General features: G+C 40.1%; 1 protein-coding gene across 6 annotated transcripts in view; it reads right to left on the reverse strand.

The window, feature by feature from the left end:
• Positions 1–22,617, reverse strand: part of cemip (cell migration inducing hyaluronidase 1) — a 161,817-nt gene that overhangs the window by 11,254 nt on the left and 127,946 nt on the right. For all 6 annotated transcript variants that reach the window (XM_031877521.1, XM_031877522.1, XM_031877520.1 and 3 more), the window contains 5 exons: positions 16,623–16,800; positions 7,375–7,512; positions 5,200–5,338; positions 4,040–4,276; positions 2,080–2,259 (listed from right to left, as the gene is read on the reverse strand). In XM_031877521.1, coding sequence (XP_031733381.1) covers positions 2,080–2,259; positions 4,040–4,276; positions 5,200–5,338; positions 7,375–7,512; positions 16,623–16,800 — 872 coding nt within the window. The remainder of the gene's footprint in view (positions 1–2,079; positions 2,260–4,039; positions 4,277–5,199; positions 5,339–7,374; positions 7,513–16,622; positions 16,801–22,617) is intronic.

Raw genomic sequence — 22,617 nt, forward strand, 5'->3', positions numbered from 1 at the left:
GAGAGAGAGAGAGAGAGAGAGAGAGAGAGAGAGAGAGAGAGAGAGAGGACAGCAGAGAGCCCATCTACAAACCAAAGGCTTGGTTTACATGCACACTAATATTCTGATTATGACAATATTCCAAATTTGACACGGGTCATGTAGACAGCATAGTCTGTGTGGATATTCCGAGCTTATTCCAAATGGAGCATCTTCTGATCAAGACGTGGAATATGCCGATAAAAAAGTAATTTAGGAGCATAAGAATAGGCACGGCCACATGTAAAAGGGAATATTAGAGCAATATTAATTTTCATTAGTTATTTAAAGGCAGGAAAACTGTCTTTTTTGGAATAAGGGCAAAAAACAGAATATTTGGTGCATGTAAACGGAGAATTCTACATTCAACAATTGGTTGGTACCCAAAAACTGCCCACAACTTCTGTGTACGTTCCCCGACTCAGTTGAAATTTATTTTTGCTGAGGTGTGTTGCTGTAATTCTCTGTGCTGCCGCCAGCCCTTCTGTGGCAGCTGCAGTAAACAAATGCAAATTACATAACTGAGAATGTATTGCAGAGTCTACACTGTCTCATAAATTTCAGCTTATTAAAATGTCTCTGGGTGTGCCTCTCTCTCCTGATGACACCAGTGTTGGCCTGTTTGGCAACAGTGTGGAGAGTAAGCGTCAAGAGTCATTAGGCAGGAATCCTTCTGTCGCCTCACCATCCCTCCCATCCATGTCCTCTGTCCTCTAAAGCATCCACAACTATGGAGCAAAGTGCAAATTGGGAGATGGAATGTTAACTTGTGCTCTGCCCTGATCTCGTTATGAAACCCTCAGTTTTTCCGACGGTGTCCTCAGCAGCATTAAGTTCCATAAGCTCGCCTGGCTCGGAGGCTAACCACAAGGCCTACATGACCAAGATTCACCAGCATCTTCTCTCAGCCCACAACAAGGTCTCAGTCATTATTGTTGACTAGCACTGTGCAAAACAAAACACATTCACTCAAGCTTGAGTCCCCTATCCAACACTTCAGGGGTTTTTTCTTCTGAAAATCAAAAGAGCACAGCTGAGTCTTTGAGGAATTTTTTGATTGAGGAATGTGTCAAAGTGTGTCAAATGTGAAAGTCTGCACATTTTCATATCCACTCTGATAGCCCTTGTGTTTGAACATTTGAAACATCTTCACTTTCTATTTCCCAAGCATTCCTGACATACCAAAAAACGTACCCCCCCCACACACACACACACACACACTGGCAGGCTAAACACTTTCTGCAGATACAACACCACTATAATACATATACTGGTCTGCTCTACATGTCAGTGGAAATGTTCTATTTTCTTAGTGTTATGTTAAGTTTGTGAAGTGTACTGTTGTGTGTATCTGTGCATAGGGCAGAGTGCTTACGTTACACCTTAATGAAACACACATTTCCTGCGCCACATGTGCATGATGCCTGTCTAACCATTGTTAGTCTATGGAGATGTAGGTATAATGTCAGCAGTCAGATCGCAGAGGTCTTCTCAGGCGCTAGGTGAGGCGTTTATGGTGATGGTGCTTAGTTTGAAACTTTTCAACGCTCACAATGCACATGCACACATTCAAATATATCCACGAACAAATATCCACCTTTGTGATCTCTTGTCATCTCTTGCTTATGTCATAGACAGTTATTTCACCAGACAGACGTGGTTAGAGACTGGCTGGTGAACAGCAGTTAGTGGAGACCAAAGCACAGGTTTGGTATGACCTCAATAATAAATGTATAATTGAATTCACACACTTCTGACAGAATAAACTCCATAAAAGTAGAATTAATGGCTGTTGTATTAATTTCAATAACTAATAAAAAGAATGCCTCAAAAAATATAGTGCTGTGTGCTTATAAAAACACATTTTCCTGACATGGTGTGAGCTGAACATACAAGTTAAAATGTTGAGCTCATAGTATTGATCAGCATGGTGTAACTAACAAAGTGTTGTATCGATTGATCTATAAATCTTTTAGTTTTTTGATCATGAACATTAGTTTTGTCTTTGTTCATGATGACGTGATGTTATGATATTTCAAAATCAATATTTCAGGAGCTCACCGAAATCCCAGAGTACTGATGTGCTGGCTGCCCAGCCTGGAGAGGGTCTTCTTGGCCAAGTCCTCCAAGTTGTTGGAGCCCTCGTCATTGACCACCATGGCCAGTATGAGCCCCACCTCCACACCATCCACATACTTTGCAAGGCGACGACTCTCATCCTTACTACGGTATGTGTCAAACCTGTGGAAAGTAAGGGAGGGAAAAAGAGAAGAAAATCATTCTTGCGTCCATTCATCCTAAAACAAAGACGGGCCAGAAAATGCATTTTGAAAACCACTCTGCATGTAAAACAGTCCTCGGTACTCTATCAACCTCCAACAGCTATGATGTCGTAATTCCCCTATCTTAAGAAATTCATCATTGGGTTCCTGCCAAGACCAGTGATATATGGGTCACAAATCCTCCCTTCTACTTGCACTAATTTACATCCTGAATAAATATGGAGATTGTAATAACAGAGCTGTACATTGCTGTAGAGGCAAGGGTTTCTCTGCACATTTCATCTAGCAAAAATATGCATCTGAATCAGGTGCTTCCCAGAACAAGGACAGCAAACAGACCATGTTTGTGTGTGTTTAATTGAACGTGTTTCACATAAGATATAAAAAGGAATGAAAATGTTAAAAGGCAACAAAATGAATAAAAATTGATTAAAGAAAAGAGTGTATTTACAGTACAGTTTAGGCAACATATTTAATAATTGGCATAAAAGTGAAAATCAATCAAAAAATTATAAAATAATATATTACTGTGTGGTGCACCACTATTAATTAGGGGAAAAACCCTATAATTAAACTAGGCAAAATGTCCACATTGCGTTGTGGTAACTGTACACTTTGTGGTAGCACAAAATGCACTTAAGACAAAAAAAAGACTAGTCCAGGTCCACAATGCAAATGTGCTTTACTTATATGAATATGATCAGATTTAGAAATAAAAGTATCATATTCATCAAAAGATAATCTGCACCATCTCATGTAGCTAATACACTGAGGGATGAATATGCAAAGAATGGACCGCGGCCACTGGGAGCACCAGGAATTGAGCGTCAAAAGATATTAGGCTAATAATATTACAGCGCAAACACAAACATGGAGTTTTGCAGCTGAGTGCAATTATCCATATAAATGTGTGTGAGTGCAATGCGTCGGGGATGAGGGGTGAGAGATGCTTCCAAACCTCAGGGAAACATTTAAGCCCAGGATGTGGGAAAGGTGGGAGAGGGAAGAAATTATTTGTTTAATTGTTTATATAATAACCATGTATGTTTTTTTCTTGTTTTTTTCGCATGTACTTTCGAAGATGACATGAGGGGAGATTTATTTTTCATTGATTTATTTTAATTTCCAAAATAAATGAGCGGAGACCCCATATAAATGTGCTTCAGTTAGCACCAACTCTCTGAAGACACTAATAATTTCACTGTAACTGTGTCTGGCTCTTAGCACTGATCTTTGTGAATTACACTGTTTGCGTATTTGCATAGAAAGGGGCCGATTATGTGCCAAATATCTGCATATTAGTTCATTTAAATACATGCAAATAGCACAGGAGCACTGAGACACTATTTGCTTGACAGCACAGTTAGAGGGGTTTCCAAGGTTTATGGTTGCTTTGAGAATCATTTTTCTTTGAAAACCTTAACTCAGGCTGCCCACTCAGAGGCTTGGAGACTAAAGGAGCATTTCTGATAAAACTCCAAACACCTGTTTTTCTTTCTTTCTCTGATAAAAAAACATTAATAATAAATGTAAAGGAAAAAAATGATATCAATTTCTCCATTTAATATCTGTGTGTGATACAAAGCCAGAGCCATTAGATGCACATTTGTTTCCTTCACTACAACCTTGGGGTTAGACAGCTTAGTAGATGTCAGCCAACACTCCATTTCTGCTCTAATTAAGAGTTTCATGATCGTTGAACAGCCGAGACGCAGCCTCTGCTTTGAGGGGACCCTTACCTGTCATCGTGCAGCACCTCTCCGGTCTTGGGGTCGATGACGTGGATAATGATGCCTCGGCTCCCCCAGCCTCTCTGGAACAGGTAGTTGTTTTGGTTGCTCTCTCCGGGGTGGAGGGTCTTGTTGAGGAACGTCCATGACAGCTTCTTTTCTCCGTGGATTTCTAGTGTCCCTCCTGTCCCCACACCAATGTACTTCCTCCCAAAGTAGCTGTGTTCATTATCACTGTCATCCAATCTGAGAACAGCATGGGAGAATTATGGACATTTTAATATGTATGTCTATCTACAAATGCCATTTGAGGAAAGTAAGTATGCTTTAGTCTTCCTGTTCATGACCTTAATGTTGAAATCACACGTCATCATATTTATGTCTTCAACAGGACTGAAAGTCTAGTCTATAGCCATGCTAGCAGCTCAGTGAGGTAGCATTTAGTAGTACAGCAGTAGCAGCAGCAGTAGTAGTTGTAGTATTAGTTGCAGTAGTGGTAGTAGCAGTAGTAGTAGTCATAGTAGTAGTAGGGCTAGTAGGGGTAGTATCAGTATCAGTAGTAGTAGCAGTAGTAGTAGCAGTACTAGTAGTCGTGGAAGTAGAAGTAGTAGTAGCAGTGGTAATAGCAGTAGTAGTAGCAGTAGCAGTAGTTACTGTAGTAGTTACTGTAGTAGTAGTCGTAGTAGTAGCAATAGTTGCAGTAGTAGTAGGCATGGTATTAGCAGTAGTAATAGTAGCAGTAGTAGTAGCAGTAGTAGTAGTATTATTATTTGCAGTAGTAGTAGGGGTAGTAGGGGTAGTAGCAGTAGTAGTAGCAGTGGTAATAGCAGTAGTAGTAGTAGTAGCAGTAGTTACTGTAGTAGTTACTGTAGTAGTAGTCGTAGTAGTAGCAATAGTTGCAGTAGTAGTAGGCATGGTATTAGCAGTAGTAATAGTAGCAGTAGTAGTAGCAGTACTAGTAGTCGTGGAAGTAGAAGTAGTAGTAGCAGTAGTAGTTGCAGTAGTAGCTAGTAGTAGTAATTTAGTTTTTAAAGGTTGTCCCTAGTGAACAGAAATATGCGGACTATTCGTGTCCCTGTATACGAAACTAATAGATGTTATTTAGTGACAATTTCACAAAGTGCATTGAGACTGTATTGGTTTTCATGCTGAACTTCATACAACTGTACCTTCCATAAAGGGAGATGGTGAGGTTGCCTTTAAAAGGACAGGCTGGGCTTCCAATGTGCAGTTCCCCCTTGTTCCCGATCAGAATGTGTTTTGTTCGAAGCAGTATGGCCCGGTTGGTGTCAGCAATCACCAGCTTTCCTAAAGGGGAGAGAGAGGGTGGAGGGGTTGTGGTGATGAAGCCTCCTGGCAGGCCATTCATGCTCCAGTGCCCTCAGACCTGTCTTACCATTTAAGGCCCTGGGCTCAGTTTGTACACAGACACTGAACAGATGTAGCTGGCCAACCAGCAGCGTTACCAGGTCTACAGTCCAATGATTCCAGTTCATCAGTGACGTGGTGATCTGTTTAACCTCAAACATCATCTCCTATATGTGCTACTTTTCTCTGAATGGCAGAGGCCCTGCTTTCACCACCTTCTTGTCTTAAATAATGTTACTCTGTTTGTGCTTTAGTACAATATATTAAAGTATAAAATATGCCAAAATTATTCCAATGGCTATTTTAAAATTGTAGTCCCTGGCAAAGTTGTTACAAAAGACTTCGTAAAATATAGTATTTGAAAGATAATTCAGTCAAATATGATAGAAAACTGTAAAATAATCAGAGCATTTTAGGTATCTGCCTATAGCACTAATATCCTCCTCAATTTACTCAGAAAAACACAACAAACATTTTCATTTGAATCATTGTGTTCGGCAAGCTAGCCAGAGATCCCTTAACTAGTCTGTTCATTTGAATGAAAAAACACCTTCATTTCAAAACCTTACAACTCCTTTAAAACAAGCAGATATTCCATTAAATTTAACTAATATATTACAATCCCTGAAAAATAATTTTAAATGCATTGTGTATCGCAAAATGTGTATTTTCATGGATTCTGTTTCATTAGTGAAGAAGAGGCTGGGCTGGTGGAGGCTGTTGCAGCTGTTAGTACTGTTGGCATGTAGATATCAGCAGAGTAATAGTGTCAACTGACTGTTAAGGCAGCCTGGTTCACTTCAATGAGTAGTTTGGATGTTACTAATGAGCTGGTAGCCAAACAGATGATGCACGAATGAGCCAATGATACCGAGCATGAATTAAACAGCTGACCATCAGCTGATGCGAGTGTGACTTCTGTGCTCTGCCTTCACTGAATACTCTGTTGAGCAGTTACTAACAGTGAAATGGGGTTAATAATGTCTCCATGTGTTAACTCTTCACTTAACGCTTATGCTTCAGTGTTTTAATATCAAAATCACTTCCATTTTCAGGGAAATACACTTACTTGCATCCAATCAAATGTGATTTAGGGTGACTAGCTTCACCCATTTTAGAAAGCAACACTTGACCATTATCTTCTGGGTCAAAGCAAGCATTGCAATATCATAGAAGGAGGAAAAAGTGTGTTTGTGCTTCCAGAAGAATGGGGTTTAGGTCTAATTTATTCATTTTGAATCCTCCTTATCAAACAATGTGGGTGGTAATCTTTGACAGACTGTTCATAAGTGGACATAGTCACCATGAAGAAGCCCATTGGTTTGTGGACTACTTATTTGAAGCCTCGAGTTCGTCATTTTTGTCGAAGTGACAGGAGAGAGTAGAGCAAAGTACAATCGAACGCTGAATATTTCTAGGCGACCAAAATGTAAACACTCTGTATAATGGTTAAAGCTGTAAGAAGAAAACACCGACAACTTCCAGCCTGGAAAACGCCGTGTTAGCAATGTGTCAATCACTGTGTAGCCCCGCCCTAAAGCATATCCTGCTTTATGGTCTATTTGACTCTAAATTAACCATAATTTACTAAATGAACATCATGTTGTATTGAAGAAGACTTGAAACTAGAGATGGAGACCATAAGCTCATATTTAGAGTCGCCGCCCCCTGATGGACATTAGAGAGAATGCAAGTTTAAGACATGAAGCAATGGCTTTAAATTTTGGCTTTACATTTTTATAGAACTGTGTTTGCCGCGTGGCTCTTCTACAGCATAATATCTCCATCATTCCATATCAAGCTATTGTTAAGCTAAGCCCAAATTGAAGAAACCTGTTTTAAATTTGATTTAAATCCACCCACAATGATATCACATCCAGATATTCTGTTTGACTCAGAAATATGTCACATCTCTAACTACCATTTGACTGTGACTTTAAAGAAGGATGAACACGAGATGGAATGGTCTAGCTTACCTCCACTAAGAATCTCAATGGAGTGAACCGTAGCTGAAGTTGTGAGGAGGACCTTCCTGCCATAACCGATTGTAACACGGTGGTCTTCACTGTGTCCCGGCATCCATGGCTGCAGTCCTGGCTCCTTATCCGGACACACTGAAGGACACATAAAATACACCAACATTTAACTTCTAACGACACATAAAACTCATCTGTGGTGGAAAGTAACTAAGTGCATTTACTCGAGTACAGTACTTAAATACAATTACATTACTGGAGTATTTACATTTTATGCTATTTTATACTAAATTTCAGAGAGAAATCATTTACTTTTTACCCCACAACATACATTTTAGAGCTATAGTTTCTGGTTACTTTTGAGAACAAGCCTTTACATAAAAATACATATGATAGCCAAATAAAATACATTGTTAGAAAGTTTAAACCAGTGGTTCCCAACATTTTTGGCTTGTCTCCTCATATGACGTCATATAAAAAAACAGTGCAAAGTAAGGAAACCCTGTCACGATACAGATGGCTAAGTTGTTCACACTTCCACCAAAGAGACATATACCTGCTTGAGGCCCAAGGAGGTAAAATCATACATTAGTTAATTAGTTCATCATTGCAAGCAAACTTTAAACCAAATGGTTGTTGGGTCATTTAGCAGCCTCTGAAACCTTTCAGAGGCTGGATTTGAGGATCCCTTTCTAACAGACAATACAATATTTGTCCAACAAGAGGCCGTTTTTTTGCAAACTTTTTACACAACTACTTTGGTAATTTTTCATGGGTGTAAAACCATGAATAACTTGAAGAAGAGATTGTCCAAAAGTGCTCACAATAATCTCCATCAACAACACTACCAAGACACACTAAAGTCAGTTCTTGGAGAGAGGTCAAGGAGGCAGTGGGATACAGGTAGGAGGACGCTATGATGATAGGCTTTCATCCAACCTTTTAGTGTGTTCATTTACACTTTTAGCCTTTAGATGTGGTAGACGCCATGTTGCACAAACTACCTGGATTCTTCATTCTGACTAATCTCCCCTCCGAGAATCGTCATCTTATTGTTTTTGAGCGGTTTGCGTGTTCCTGTGACCCTGGGAGTTGTCTGGAACCAAACTCCTGGAGAAGGGCTGGACTCTCCTTTTCTGGAGCTGCCAAGGTTGAGAGGCCCTGGACGGGTGTGGGGATACTCAGGAGCACCTGGCTGAGAGAAGCTGTGTTAAAGTTCTTCTCTCTGACTGCTGTTTGTTTCTATGCAATCTAAAGTGGTGCTTTGTTCTAGTCATGGATTGGCTACAATAACACCATGTTTGAGCATAGGGTGGTTCATGTATTTAAGTGCAGTGGCACCTGAACACCTTAGGCCAAAGATCGATGATACACTTTGTGGTTGTATCAAAGATCCTGATGAAGTGGATCTTTAAGTCTCGCCTCCGAAAGAATTTCTAATGCATTAGATTAGGGACTTGGACATGGAGTTATGTCCAATGTAGGTTTGTGCCTGACATGGTAGCAAACATCAAAAAGAAGAGAAGGCTGTTAACTGAAGGAGGAGGCCTTTCGGGCCTGAGGTCTCCTGAAGCAGCAGGCCGGCATGGGAGTCCAGAAGGACTGTGGCTTTGGTGGTTGCAGAAGCAGAAACCTGAGAGTGGGTGGAGTTTGAGGAGGCTATGGAAAATACTTTTGGTTGGCCTGAAGGAAGTTCTGGCAAACCAACGCACGACTTACTTGGGTAAAGCAGTGTTTGGCACAGGCTGTTTTCAGCAAGTGAGGAGAACTGCTGACCTTGACTGGGGATGTCGATTGGATGAAAGCGCTTATGAAGAACTTCTAAATTCAAATGTCCTCTGTGGAGGAGGCAGGGTTTGAGGACTTGTGAGAAGCACCACCCATCAGGCTTGAAAACACCTCGGGATCCCTCAGAGCAAGTCGAAAAACATTGCTGGGGAGAGGGATGTGTAGACTACTTTTATTTTTATTTTTCCAGGACAAATCGGAAATACAAAACACTTGGAAATGTTTGGATTACAAGGAGCAAAACACAAAATGTAAAAGTATATATAAAATTTGGGTTTGTGTCAGTCCCTCGGAATCTATAAACAATGGCTTCTTTAAGAAACTGTGATAAACGCTTTAAAATCATGTTGAAATAAATGGAACAAAATCTGTAAGTTACAACACAACAGATTGATAAAATCATTTGTAGGCCTATTTGCACCTCAGGTTTGTCAGTGAGGTCTCTTTCATTCCTTGTCTACTAACTACTGTAACTTTCTCAAGTCCTCTACTATCTAAATGGGGATACAATAGCACACAAGGTTATTGGATTGCTCACTCAAGAGAGTGACTGATAAACCCATGTGTCTGCCATTGTCAGCATAGCACTGAGAAACTGTGTGCAACTGTCCAGCCTGCCCAATAGAGTTTCAATCTATTGCTTTCTGGTGTGTATGTGGTGGTTACCTCATCTCCCTTCCACCAAATGGATCCGTCAATGGCATTGACTGGTCAGGGACCTGAATTGTCAAGTAGATTTCCCAGAGGGCTAACACAGATTGATAGGTGGTGAGGTGCAATCAGCTGGCTTCTGCTGTTTGGCTCTGGATTGTCTGCTGCCCTGCTCTGAGGCACTATTTCCTATACCCTTCTCAATTATATCAATAAGCTATCCATCTTAACATACTAAGTCTAGTGACATTAGCATTGTGTCCAAGTCGCTTACTACTGTGCATACTGAGTGTCAAACTTTGTCAAGCTTTATTCTTGATGTTGGAAAAAGTGTTGGACAAAACAAATCTTAACTCAAAGTACACATACGAGTGTTTTTCTTGAGCTTCATGATATGGAGATAGCTCAGGTGTCATGACGTGACCTAAGGGTAGAATTTTGGTCATATGATAACAGGTGGTTATATATGGAGAGAGATAGTGACCCTTATCTCTACTCAGATGGTCTCTGATGATGAAAACTGACTCCTGATCAATGACCTTTGAACTGTTCACAGTGGATGTGAGCTGGTCTGGTGTTAATAAAAAGCTGACGTTTTAGCAGTTCACAGGATGACAACTTGTCCATCTATACTACAACTGAGAAAACTCCATCTGCTGAAAACCATCACAAGCGGTTGAAAGATATTTTTGTCAAACTACTGTGCAAATCATCTTACTTGTTTCAAATAACAAGGGACATAGAAAGTGTGTAAAAGAAGTGACAGAACAACATTGATCAACACAAATTGTCAGACACATAACATTAGCAGTTAGCACCTTAACATGTTTGTGTTCTAGCCAAAGGTAGCCATTAGCTTTAGCTAGAACACATACTGTACATGTTAAGGGCTACCATAACACATCCAGATCCAGATTGGGGATTTAGATTGAAACGTATAGTTTGAAGCCCTTCTCCTTTTTCGTTGCTAACGTATGGCACAATGCTTGAATAACATTGTTGACATTCAGTGACTACGTGGAAAACCTGGAGAAAATGCCATAACTGTCTGCTGGTATTACGAGCGCTGGAAGTTGCAAGTTCAACTCCAGTAGCACAGCTGCTATTTAATTAGTTATTGTGTTTATGTGGAAATACTGTATTGTCAGAGGGACCCCTGTTTATATAACCTGTCACTAAGTTTCTGTGGATTTATTGGTGGTCACTTAACTTGTGTTGCCTTGTCTCTTTTACCTTCTTGTTTACCGTGGGCTGCTTTTATTTAAAAAATGGACTCACACAGACATGATGTGGAAACGCTACATACAGCATTAAAAAGTTACTCATCAAGACTTCAAAGCGTTACACCTGGCTTTTTCACAACTCTAATTGCAGAAAAGCATAATAACTGACTGAGCAGATGTATTATTGTCTTAAGCTACCACTGTTTACGCTGTGGTGTGTTCATGCTGTGAGCTTGTTCAGGGTAGACCAGTCCAAATACACCAGAGCTCAGTTTAGCTCCTGATTCCACCATCTGGCAGTACACTCAACAAACAGCCTACTGTGTCTTCATATTGTTTGTTTGATACACTTCAACATGGGAGCAAAACAAATAAATATTGGAACTCATCAACAATTGCTCAGTAACAGAAATCAAATATTAACAAACCAAAAACTCAACTCTATTGAGCTGATCTGGGTGCTAAATTCTTAAGAACATAATTATTAATCCGGCTGCGCTACAATAGTAATTAAAAATGTTTAAATTAATTATTACATCAGAGTGAATAAGAGGATTAAGAGACAGTTTAACTGGTCATAAAGTTACAAAAACCAAGCGTTCACACAATTAGTTTTTCAGAGATGCTTATGGAAGACGGAATCAAATGAAATCACCCAATTCCAATCAGGGATGCTCCGACGGTGCAGGCTGGAGATGTCAAAATACCACTGTGCAATTTCTTTGTGTCGAAGGACTGAAAGATAAATGTAAAGATCTTCAGATTTTATTCCAACTCATTAACTTAATAATAAAAACTATTATTAAATTTATAACGACTTAAAAATGTATTTTTTAATTTTTTTATTTCAACTTTATTTTGGCGGGATAATCCCATGGAAATTTTAAATCTCATTTGCAAGTGGCTCCTGGCCAAGATGGTAGCGTGAAAGGTTCACAAGCAACACATAAAAAACACAAACATTATAAACTTAGAACAAAAGAAGAAAACACAGACTTAAAACAAAGTAGCAAATTGCATCAACCAAGGTCATTCAGCCTTCTTTGAAATGCTCTTAAATTATTATTGTGATTGTCTCTCATTTACATACTGTTATGATATCAGATGTCCATGTTAAACATAGCCAAAGTACCAAAACTTGAGTTGAAGGTATGTAAAAAATGCTCCCTACAAGACAAACGTCAGCTAGGAACCTTTTTGAAGAACTCATTACGTTCTGACCGCAGGGAGCAGGGGTCCAAACTAAGCTCCTGTTCAGCAGGATGTGATGTTTCACACTTCTGTCTGAGGAGGTAAAAGTCATAGTTGTTTTATATCATTTGCCCAGAGACTAACAATATGCTCATTAATTCATACAAAAATGTCTCAATAAATTTCCAAGGTAGGTTTACTTAGTTTTTAGATTTACTTGCGCAAAAAAACTAGTTGGTTAGGCTTCAGAAAACTTTTAGCTGGCCTGTAACTGTTAGTTAGTTAAGTTCGGAAGTTATGTAACAAAACTATGTTGACTTGGTTTCACACGGGACATAAACTGGGAGAAAGTCCTGTGTTTATTTGACCCTTCTAACCTTCCCTCTCACCTTCCCTACACAGACTTAAAGAAAGAAAAGTGATGCTTGGCAATATCGTCTTTGTTACACGCATTCCAAAAAAAGCATTAAATTGAATTGAATTTAAAAGAGGAAGCTATGCTACATCTAGGCAGTGCTGACAGCACTGAAATAATTTAAATTAGAAGTCTGAACACTGCTGTGTTTGTGTTGACATAAAATGTGTTTTAGCAAGTAGTTTGTGGGGACACTTGCATGAAATGGAGAGGAAATTAACTGATGGAATACATTTGTCTAAACAAAACAAATCCATCTTAACAACACATTTGCTAATGAGCTGAAGCCTGCTTATCGTAACATTTTGCCTATTTCCATTTCCATATTTCCTACTTAATGTGTATTATTATGAGGCTTGTCTCTATATCCATTATAAATCATCCTCATTTTATTTTCTGCTTACTGTACTTATGTACTGGTATTCTAATGCTGTTTCCTTTTTAATGTTCCACAGATGGCAGGGATTATTCAACTGTCATTTAATGAAACTGAAAAGTAAATCACTGTCCAAATATTTCCGTAACTTTCTGAAACCTACAATCCAACACTCACTTGGAATATAGCTGTCAAAAGCAGACAACAGGTCGTATAAAACTAAGTCTGTTCGAGCATTGGTCCTGTTGTAAAGTTTCGTCTCCAGTCCTCACTGCTTCTTTGTTTTTGCACTGCACCATGACTACCTTCCAATAGAAATCGGGCCAGTTTTGGATTTTTCATATTTCTGCTAATGAAGTTTATGCTCAAATTACTTGATATCAGCCCAACGGTCCACTTAAACAGGCACAGGGTGTCAGGTATGACAATTTTAGATGTTATCCCGTGTGGTGCATCATAGTGGAAGAAAACCAATTCTGTGTATTGAAAGCATCACAAGGTGTCGATGGCAAATAGCTGTTCTGCATCATACATGGTTGTTCACATTCCTCATCATGAAAGTCTGTCTCCTCGTCAGGTCATGAAGCCGACTGCAACCTTGGTTTTTGGCAACCTTGGACCCGTTGACTAACATGTCTCTTGGCCAAGTTATGGCAGGAACTCAAGTCACTAATGACCTAAACTGACATAGTGCAATCTTGAAAGACATAAATTGGATGTAGTTCAATCTTGTCGGTGGCTCTATTCCCTGTTCCTGCTTGTCATGCTAACTCCACAGTTTTTCTATTAAAGGTTCTGAATTCGACACTACTCGCATATGAGGAATTGTTTCCTCTCGGCTCTCAATATGGAGACGGCTGAGCTGGCGGCTAACAGCTAACAGTGCTAACAGCACTAAAGGTGGAAACAACAGCTACAGTGCTGTCAAAGCTAACAGTGATAACCTGGGGGAGATTCGGAGGGTCGGTGCTACACTTGGTCGGGACGGCAGTGAGAGCAGTGCAGAGCTGCGGTGTTTTAGCCAGTGGGGCAGGCTCACAGGTCTTACATGCACTAACAGCTCGGACAACACACAAAGAGAGAGAGAGAGAGAGAGTGACTTCATTCTCTGCTCAGGTAGACATTACTTTATGAATGTAAGATAGTCCTGATGGGCAGGTGGCCCCTGCCATCAGTGTATGAATGGGTGTGAATGGATGAATGATGACATGTAGCGTTAAAGCGCTTTAAGTGGTCGGAATACTAGAAAAGCACTATACAAGTACAGTCCATTTACCAGAATTTATCATGATGTCACTGCATTCCGCTGTGTCTTGAGCTTCTCATTTAGATGCATCCCCCTCAAATAAAAAGCCAGCTGTCTCAGATTCAGATGTTCTTGTGGTTGTGATTAGAAAGATTAGCTTACAGCTCAGAAAGCCTCTGTTTCCAGTCACAATAAATCTGCAATTAAAAAAACCAGTGAGAGAGAATTAAGAGATGTGTTAAGTTTATAGTGGATGGACTTTTTCTAATACCACCATTCCACACACACACAGAGCAGGGCCAGGATCAGTTCAACATGATCAACATGATCTCATTTCCACTCGTCCTATTTTGCTGCTTGGGCCTTTTAAGTAGTTCACGCATGGTTAACGTTGTGAAAGGATTAAGGTTAACATTGTAACACGTGATTACCATTGTGAAACTATCAAGGTTAATGTTAACACATGTTATCGTGAAACAGTCGAGGTAGCGTTGTAACACACATTTAAAAGGAAACTGTCAAGGTAAATATAACATGTGGTTACCATTGTGAAACTGTCTAGGTTAACGTTGTAACATGTTTATTGTGAAACGTTTGAGGTTAACGTTGTAACATGTGTTTAACGTGAAACTATCTAGGTTAACGTTGTAACACACGTTTAATGTGAAATGGTTGATGTTTTTACGTTACAACACCTTGTTAATGTTGTGAAATTGTTACCTTTGGTAACCTTTAGTTAACATGAAACGGTTGAGGTTAATGTTGTAACATGTGGTTAACATGAAACAGTTGAGGTTAACGTTGTAACATGTGGTTAACATGAAACAGTTGAGGTTAACGTAAAAATAAAAAAATAAAAATTTGCTTTCACACAGGACACGAATGCATGTCTCCTGAGTAAAAGTCCCCCCTTAGCGGACTTCCTTGTTCGTTATACTACATTTGTTGCTCTGAACGTTTAATAATGACTTAAGTGGTTTTACATTAGACTTAGTTTAAAATCGGTTGCGTCTCATACAGACTAAAGGGTGCCTTGTGCGTTAGCCTCTGCTTGAGCGTAGGGACCAGGCTGCTTTGCTCGGCTCGATGCTCGAGGAAGAAATCTACTTTCCCACATGACCTACAGACAAACATAAGTCTCCACTGTATAAGTGTGTTTCTTTTGTGTCCACTTTTATGTACGTACAATATCTGTGAGTGTATTTATATGCTATATTTAAGTCACCGTGGCTTGACCAAAGCCTTGATAGAGTGCGAAAAGAACCCAGTACTGCTGTTCAGATCAGTGAAGGCAAACACCAGAGCTCTCTCTCTGTCAAGGCTCTCTTCTCTCATCCTTCAACTGTTCAGCTGTAACTCCATAAGATGTTTGTTGCATTGCAGGTGAATACTGTGCACCACTGTTACCCTGTGCCAACTAACTAGATTACCGGTTTTATGCCTCCACCAACCAGAGACATGTTGCAATTTACATCCATGTCTGCCCAAAATTTCATCATTTCATAATTTTACCTTGTCAAACATTTGTGTGAAATTTTCATAATGTCATATTTTTGAGCGTCAACCACTTCATTTCCTGCATTTTGTTGCAGACAAAAGTTCTGGAAAAGCCTTGATTCACTCAATGTTGGTATTAATTTGGGGCAAACCGACCCTTTGATATCTACTTATTTGCAATTGCACATTGGTTACCAACAGAATATCACAAGTACTGTCAATCAATCTGAAAGCTCCAGTTCTTTGGCACCGACATCACGTATCACGTTGTGCTATGTCTTAGGCACTAATCCATCATAGTGCTCGACAGCTGCTGGTGTTTACACATGGAGCAGATGCTACAGGCACACTTTGGGTACACTTCACTGCAGACTTTTGACTGTAATAATGTACAGTGATGTGTCAAACACAATGTTGTAGGATAAAGTGATAGACTTTGTAATGACAAGGCAAAACTGATTAAACTAAAACATGGAATATCTATGTTTGAAAGTGACGCCATTGCTTTGAATGTCAATTGCTCCAAAATAATATACTTGTTTCAAGACACCCACATGAATAATTCAGTGATCAGTTCAACACTATTCACCCACCCTTTTATTTAAAAAGCTGGATTTTTATTCATGTCTTTAGTTGAAGGTCAACATCATGAAATATGGATGTTTAGCTAAGATTTTTGTCCAGCCTTCTCTCTCTTTACACACATTTCTCGTTCAGCACTATTCTCTAATGTCAAGCAGTTTAATATCAGTGTTTTTTAGGGTGATAGAATTGTATTTCATGTAAATGTAAAGTGTCCTTTGCCCATTATTTTTAAGAAAATAAAGAGAAGTAAAAAGAAAAGAGGAAACATGTCCTCACCTGCTTGGATGCTGGGGAGCAGCAGAGCGGCCAGAAACATGGCACATGTCTTCATCTCTCTCAGTCCGCTGCTGACCAACTTTACACCTTGGAACACTTGGAAGGTTGCTTCAGACCTCCCAGTGGGCGTCACGTCAGAGGGAGTGCGGAGTTCACAGCGGGAGGCCACCAAAGGCACCTAGAACATCACATTGAAATGCAGAGGACTCAGTAAGACATGTACAAATAGGTGACTCCTGGTGGACAAGCAGGTCATATAGTAGAATAGTCTTTTAGAACACCATCTGTTGGTTTTAGCTTCATATTTAAAGTCATTATGACAGTAGATTATTCTACTGAATGTAGGGAGACAGTAGAGACACTTTGAGCTGCATGAGCCACTGTTTTTCATTGCCAGGTCGTCAGATACCGACGCTTTGTCTCTCAGCGTCTGATACGCAACTTTGTCTCCTGCAAAACAATGTTTCCATACAACTAAACTGCATTTCTAATTATGTTTCCAGAAAAATCTCCTGTTATCTGTCAGTTTTAGTTAACGTTGAAAGTTGGAAAAAAACAAAAAGCAACTGCACACACTGGTCGTGCACACCCCGTCCCAATAATGAGGAGGTTGAGGTGAATGGTGGATAGTAGGGGTGGGAATCACCAGAGGTCCCGCGATACGATATTATCACGATACTGCGATATTCTGATTATTGCGATAACATATATTGCGATTTATTACTTTTTTCAACTTCAAATTATGTCCCCAAAGGAAAACTGTGTCAACATGTTTTATCTAACAAGATAAAGTTTTCAGTCTGTTCATCTCACTTCAATCATTTTTATTGCAGCAGAATAGGATTGTCAAGCAGACAGACTGACCAACAATGTCATAAATGTTGCATGAACCTGACAAACTGAACTGTTTGTATTACTACATAGTCCAACTTAACTAAATGCAAACGTGTGGACTCAGTATATGAACTATAACTTATATAAGTAGGATATAAGAGTTATATAACTCAGTATAACTTGCGATGCGTGGACGTCGAGGGCAGAGAGACAGTTATGCGCTGCACTCTCCCCATGAGCCTGGCTACTGTTGGCAGATTTAACCCCGTTGTGAGGCCAGATGTCTCTATCTTTGTTTTGACCAACTTCCTACCAATCACGCTGACCCGGGACCTTTGCTGACCTCACCAGAAAATGACTCAGCACCATCTAGTGGACTGAGAAAGCAATTGATTTAAATTATTATTTATTTTTTAATAGTTTATATAATAAAAGATTGATACTTGGCGTCCTGTATCGATACAATATCGCCACGCAAAATATCGTGATACTATGCTGTATCGATTTTTCCCCCCACCCCTAGTGGATAGTGGCGACTGTGGCTAAGTGGAGAGCAGGGCCGTCCTTCAATCAGAGGTTCGACCCCCGGCTCCGGCTCTGCTAGTCGTGTGTCGATGTGTCCTTGAGCAAGACACTTAACCCCAAAATTGCTCCCGTAGCTGTGCCTACGGTGTATGTGATGGAATTTGAATTGTAAGTCGCTTTGGATAAAAGCGTTTGCTAAATGACTGTAATGTAATGGATCTAACAAACACAGGACTTTCACCTACTGTTCTTTTCCTTTGTGAAATCTAACATAAACATTGACTTATGTTAAGTTGCCCAAGTCACCTTAAGTAACGTACTTGACTTACATACAAAACTGAAGTTACGTAACAAACTTACTTATTTTAACCCAAAACATGATCCTTTGCTAAACCTAACAAAGTAGTTTTGTTGCCTGAACCAAAGTTCCAAGTGCATTACAAAGTTCAGCCAAGGGGTCCTCAAGCGTCGTGATGATTTGGGAATGAGAATGGGTTGATTTTGCTTGATAGCTGATCTGATAACTTCATATCTATTATATGCAAAATGTTCAATTGTGTCTCTTACAGTGTGCAGAACTGTTTAACTCCACCTTCAAACTATACCACCATCTTGATTACTGTATACTCACTAGCAGTCTTTGCTATAGCCTTCCATCACATTCCTTGTGTTTAGCATACATTGGTTGTAAACCTGTGCTACAATTTGCATCTACACTCTCTTGACTTATCACCAGCTCGCCAATTACAGTCTTTTGTCTCAACCAAGTCAAGTTGGCTTTTCTTTATTTTATTTTTTGCTTTTCCAGTCTCTCTTAGCAGACTGGAGAGGCAGCACTGTTTTCAGTCAGCAATGCAAAATTCTTCAATATCACGTGCACTGTTCTGACTGTTTGACTACAGCCCTGCAGTCAAGCACAAGTCTGATGAGGATCAAGCTTGTCCAAGGCTACATTTGCACACTACGCTGTGCATGGGAAATACTGTGATTGTCAGACATTTTTGGACAGATAAACAAGCAAGACAAATGTTTGTGCATCTGAAATGTATCAAATACAACACAGTAGGATTTGTTCCCCATTGTTTAAAAAGTGGCGCTAACTGCAGCTACATAAAAAAGTCTGTAAATCATGCAATGACATATAGCATTTTTAATTACTCACTTAACGAATGAACAGTGTTTACTGCAGATTAATTCACTGAAAGGTACAGCAGCTCTGCCTTGTGAAGATTCCCCCAGCATTCCATGACCTCCAGGAAATAGTGTGAATGGCTGTAAACTGTGCAGCATCCTGATGCTGGCTTTGATTAGATGCAATTAGCTCGTGCTGCAATGTAGAGAGCTCAGTAAAAGGCTGTGGGCATAAAGGAATGCGATAATTATTTATTTATTTATTTTATCATGCAATTAGCTTGCTGTTTGACTATTGGTGACAGAGTTGGTGGGAGTTTCTCTGTGCAGCGAGTTGTAGTTTGCTGGCCTATTTACCATGCATGTTGTCTTAATGAGCCACACACAGCCTCATATTTCATTCAATTTGTTTGGTAGATGTTGCGCTGCTATTACAGCTGGTCCCTCTATTACTCTTGCCAGCTCACTTCATCTCTGTCCAAATGTCTATGTAAGTGTGTGCATATGCTTTGCAGTTGATCTGGCTATGTGAAGCCTATATATGCATGTGCACACTCACAGGTCACGGCTGTATAGTAATCATTGCAAGCTTTCTTCCAGGTAACCTCCTCTGCATATCAATTCAAATCATAAGATTATCTCATCTAGCTGCTGCTCCCTGTGCTACAACAGCAACAAAAGAAAATGAAAGATTCCATTTCTTGCTGGCAAAGTGCTCCTTTTAGCAGCTATGTGACTTCTGGTGGTCACAGTTACTGCAGATTCAAGGACATTTCACATAATTTGTAATCTTCTGTTTAACGAGAAATTGTGATGGTGGAGAGCTGTTTGGGTGCTGCAGGAATCCACAGAGTCTCCAGTAAAATTATATTTTACAGCAATTGTGTTTATCATTCATCTTTGCTTCGAGATTGTACAGTAGAAAGATGATTGCTCTCATAGGTTTTACACAGCACCATTACTACAACATGCACTGCACAGACTGTAAACGACCTATAATAAATCATCTCAGTCCTTAAGACCCAATCACATCAAATTAAACTAAGACCAAGGACGCCTGAGATCAGAGAATGTACTGTATGTAGCAGCATTCTATAATTATTCTGCATGCTCTGCTCCACTGCGCTCCACAGAGACCATGGTGAATGCTGCCGTTTAGTTGCATTATGGGATGTAAGTTTAAGCATAATCCCAGATGAGGAGGGTGTACTAGCAGGTAGTTAGTTAAGTTACTCAGGAGGAAGTGGTGGTTAAGATAAGATAATCCTTTATTAGTCCCTCTGTGGTTACCAGAGTGTTCTGAGCCCTGCGGGACCCAACGGGTCGGGCTGAGTTCATACAATTATTTACAAATGATGTTCGGGTTTGACATGATTGACATGTTGCTTGAAGTTCTATTTAGTAAAAATAAAGAGTGACGGTTTCAGGCTGGGCTTGGTTACTAATCTCTTGTGCGCTGTTTGGACAGGTTCAAAGTCGAACACTTTGAACCTTCATGGCATTTATTGTTTGACTGTATTTATTTATGTGACAGAGATCAAAATTCCTGGAGGAACAGGAGTGACCCACACATGTGGTGGTGTGGAAGGAAATGGGAGAGTGATTATAGGGCTGTTCAACTGTATTCTCATTGATGCATTATGAGTGAGATGGTGTCATGAGGGGGCTCACATGTTTCCTTCTCGGGGCCAAAAGGCTCCTGACTTGGCAACAAAAACTGGTTCAGTGCATGTGTTACTGGCTCTCAGTCAGGAATGCAGCCTCAGAGGAATACACTACACCTTTGATCGACATTGTATAACCTCGGTCGAGATATATATATATAGATATATAGATATATAGATATATATATAGATAGATAGATAGATAGATAGATAGATAGATATATATATATATATATACACACACAGTGGGGCAAAAAAGTATTTAGTCAGCCACCAATTGTGCAAGTTCTCCCACTTAAAAAGATGAGAGAGGCCTGTAATTTGCATCATAGGTATACCTCAACTATGAGAGACAAAATGAGAAAAAAAAAAAAATCCAGAAAATTACACTTAAAGAATTTATTTGCAAATTATGGTGGAAAATAAGTATTTGGTCAATAACAAAAGTTCATCTCAATACTTTGTTATATACCCTTTGTTGGCAATGACAGAGGTCAAACATTTTCTGTAAGTCTTCACAAGCTTTTCACACACTGTTGCTGGTATTTTGGCCCATTCCTCCATGCAGATCTCCTGTAGAGCAGTGATGTTTTGGGGCTGTCGCTGGGCAACACGGACTTTCAACTCCTTCCACAGATTTTCTATGGGGTTGAGATCTGGAGACTGGCTAGGCCACTCCAGGACCTTGAAATGCTTCTTACGAAGCCACTCCTTCATTGCCCGGGCGGTGTGTTTGGGATCATTGTCATGCTGAAAGACCCAGCCACGTTTCATCTTCAATGCCCTTGCTGATGGAAGGAGGTTTCCACTCAAAATCTCACGATACATGGCCCCATTCGTTCTTTCCTTTACACGGATCAGTCGTCCTGGTCCCCTTGCAGAAAAACAGCCCCAAAGCATGATGTTTCAACCCCCATGCTTCACAGTAGGTATGGTGTTCTTTGGATGCAACTCGGCATTCTTTCTCCTCCAAACACGACGAGTTGACTTTTTACCAAAAAGTTCTATTTTGGTTTCATCTGACCATATGACATTCTCCCAATCCTCTTCTGGATCATCCAAATGCTCTCTAGCAAACTTCAGACGGGCCTGGACATGTACTGGTTTAAGCAGGGGGACACGTCTGGCACTGCAGGATTTGAGTCCCTGGCGGCGTAGCGTGTTACTGATGGTAGCCTTTGTTACTTTGGTCCCAGCTCTCTGCAGGTCATTCACTAGGTCCCCCCGTGTGGTTCTGGGATTTTTGTTCACCGTTCTTGTGATCATTTTGACCCCACGGGGTGAGATCTTGCGTGGAGCCCCAGATGGAGGGAGACTATCAGTGGTCTTGTATGTCTTCCATTTTCTAATAATTGCTCTCACAGTTGATTTCTTCACACCAAGCTGCTTACCTATTGCAGATTCAGTCTTTCCAGCCTGGTGCAGGTCTACAATTTTGTTTCTGGTGTCCTTTGACAGCTCTTTGGTCTTGGCCATAGTGGAGTTTGGAGTGTGACTGTTTGAGGTTGTGGACAGGTGTCTTTTATACTGATAACGAGTTCAAACAGGTGCCATTAATACAGGTAACGAGTGGAGGACAGAGGAGCCTCTTAAAGAAGAAGTTACAGGTCTGTGAGAGCCAGAAATCTTGCTTGTTTGTAGGTGACCAAATACTTATTTTACTGAGGAATTTACCAATTAATTCATTAAAAATCCTACAATGTGATTTCCTGGATTCTTTCCCCCCATTCTGTCTCTCATAGTTGAAGTGTACCTATGATGAAAATTACAGGCATCTCTCATCTTTTTAAGTGGGAGAACTTGCACAATTGGTGGCTGACTAAATACTTTTTTGCCCCACT

The sequence above is a fragment of the Anarrhichthys ocellatus genome, unplaced genomic scaffold (genome assembly GCF_004355925.1).
Source record: "Anarrhichthys ocellatus isolate YVR2014 unplaced genomic scaffold, GSC_Weel_1.0 scaffold139, whole genome shotgun sequence".
In the NCBI taxonomy this organism is placed as follows: domain Eukaryota; kingdom Metazoa; phylum Chordata; class Actinopteri; order Perciformes; family Anarhichadidae; genus Anarrhichthys; species Anarrhichthys ocellatus.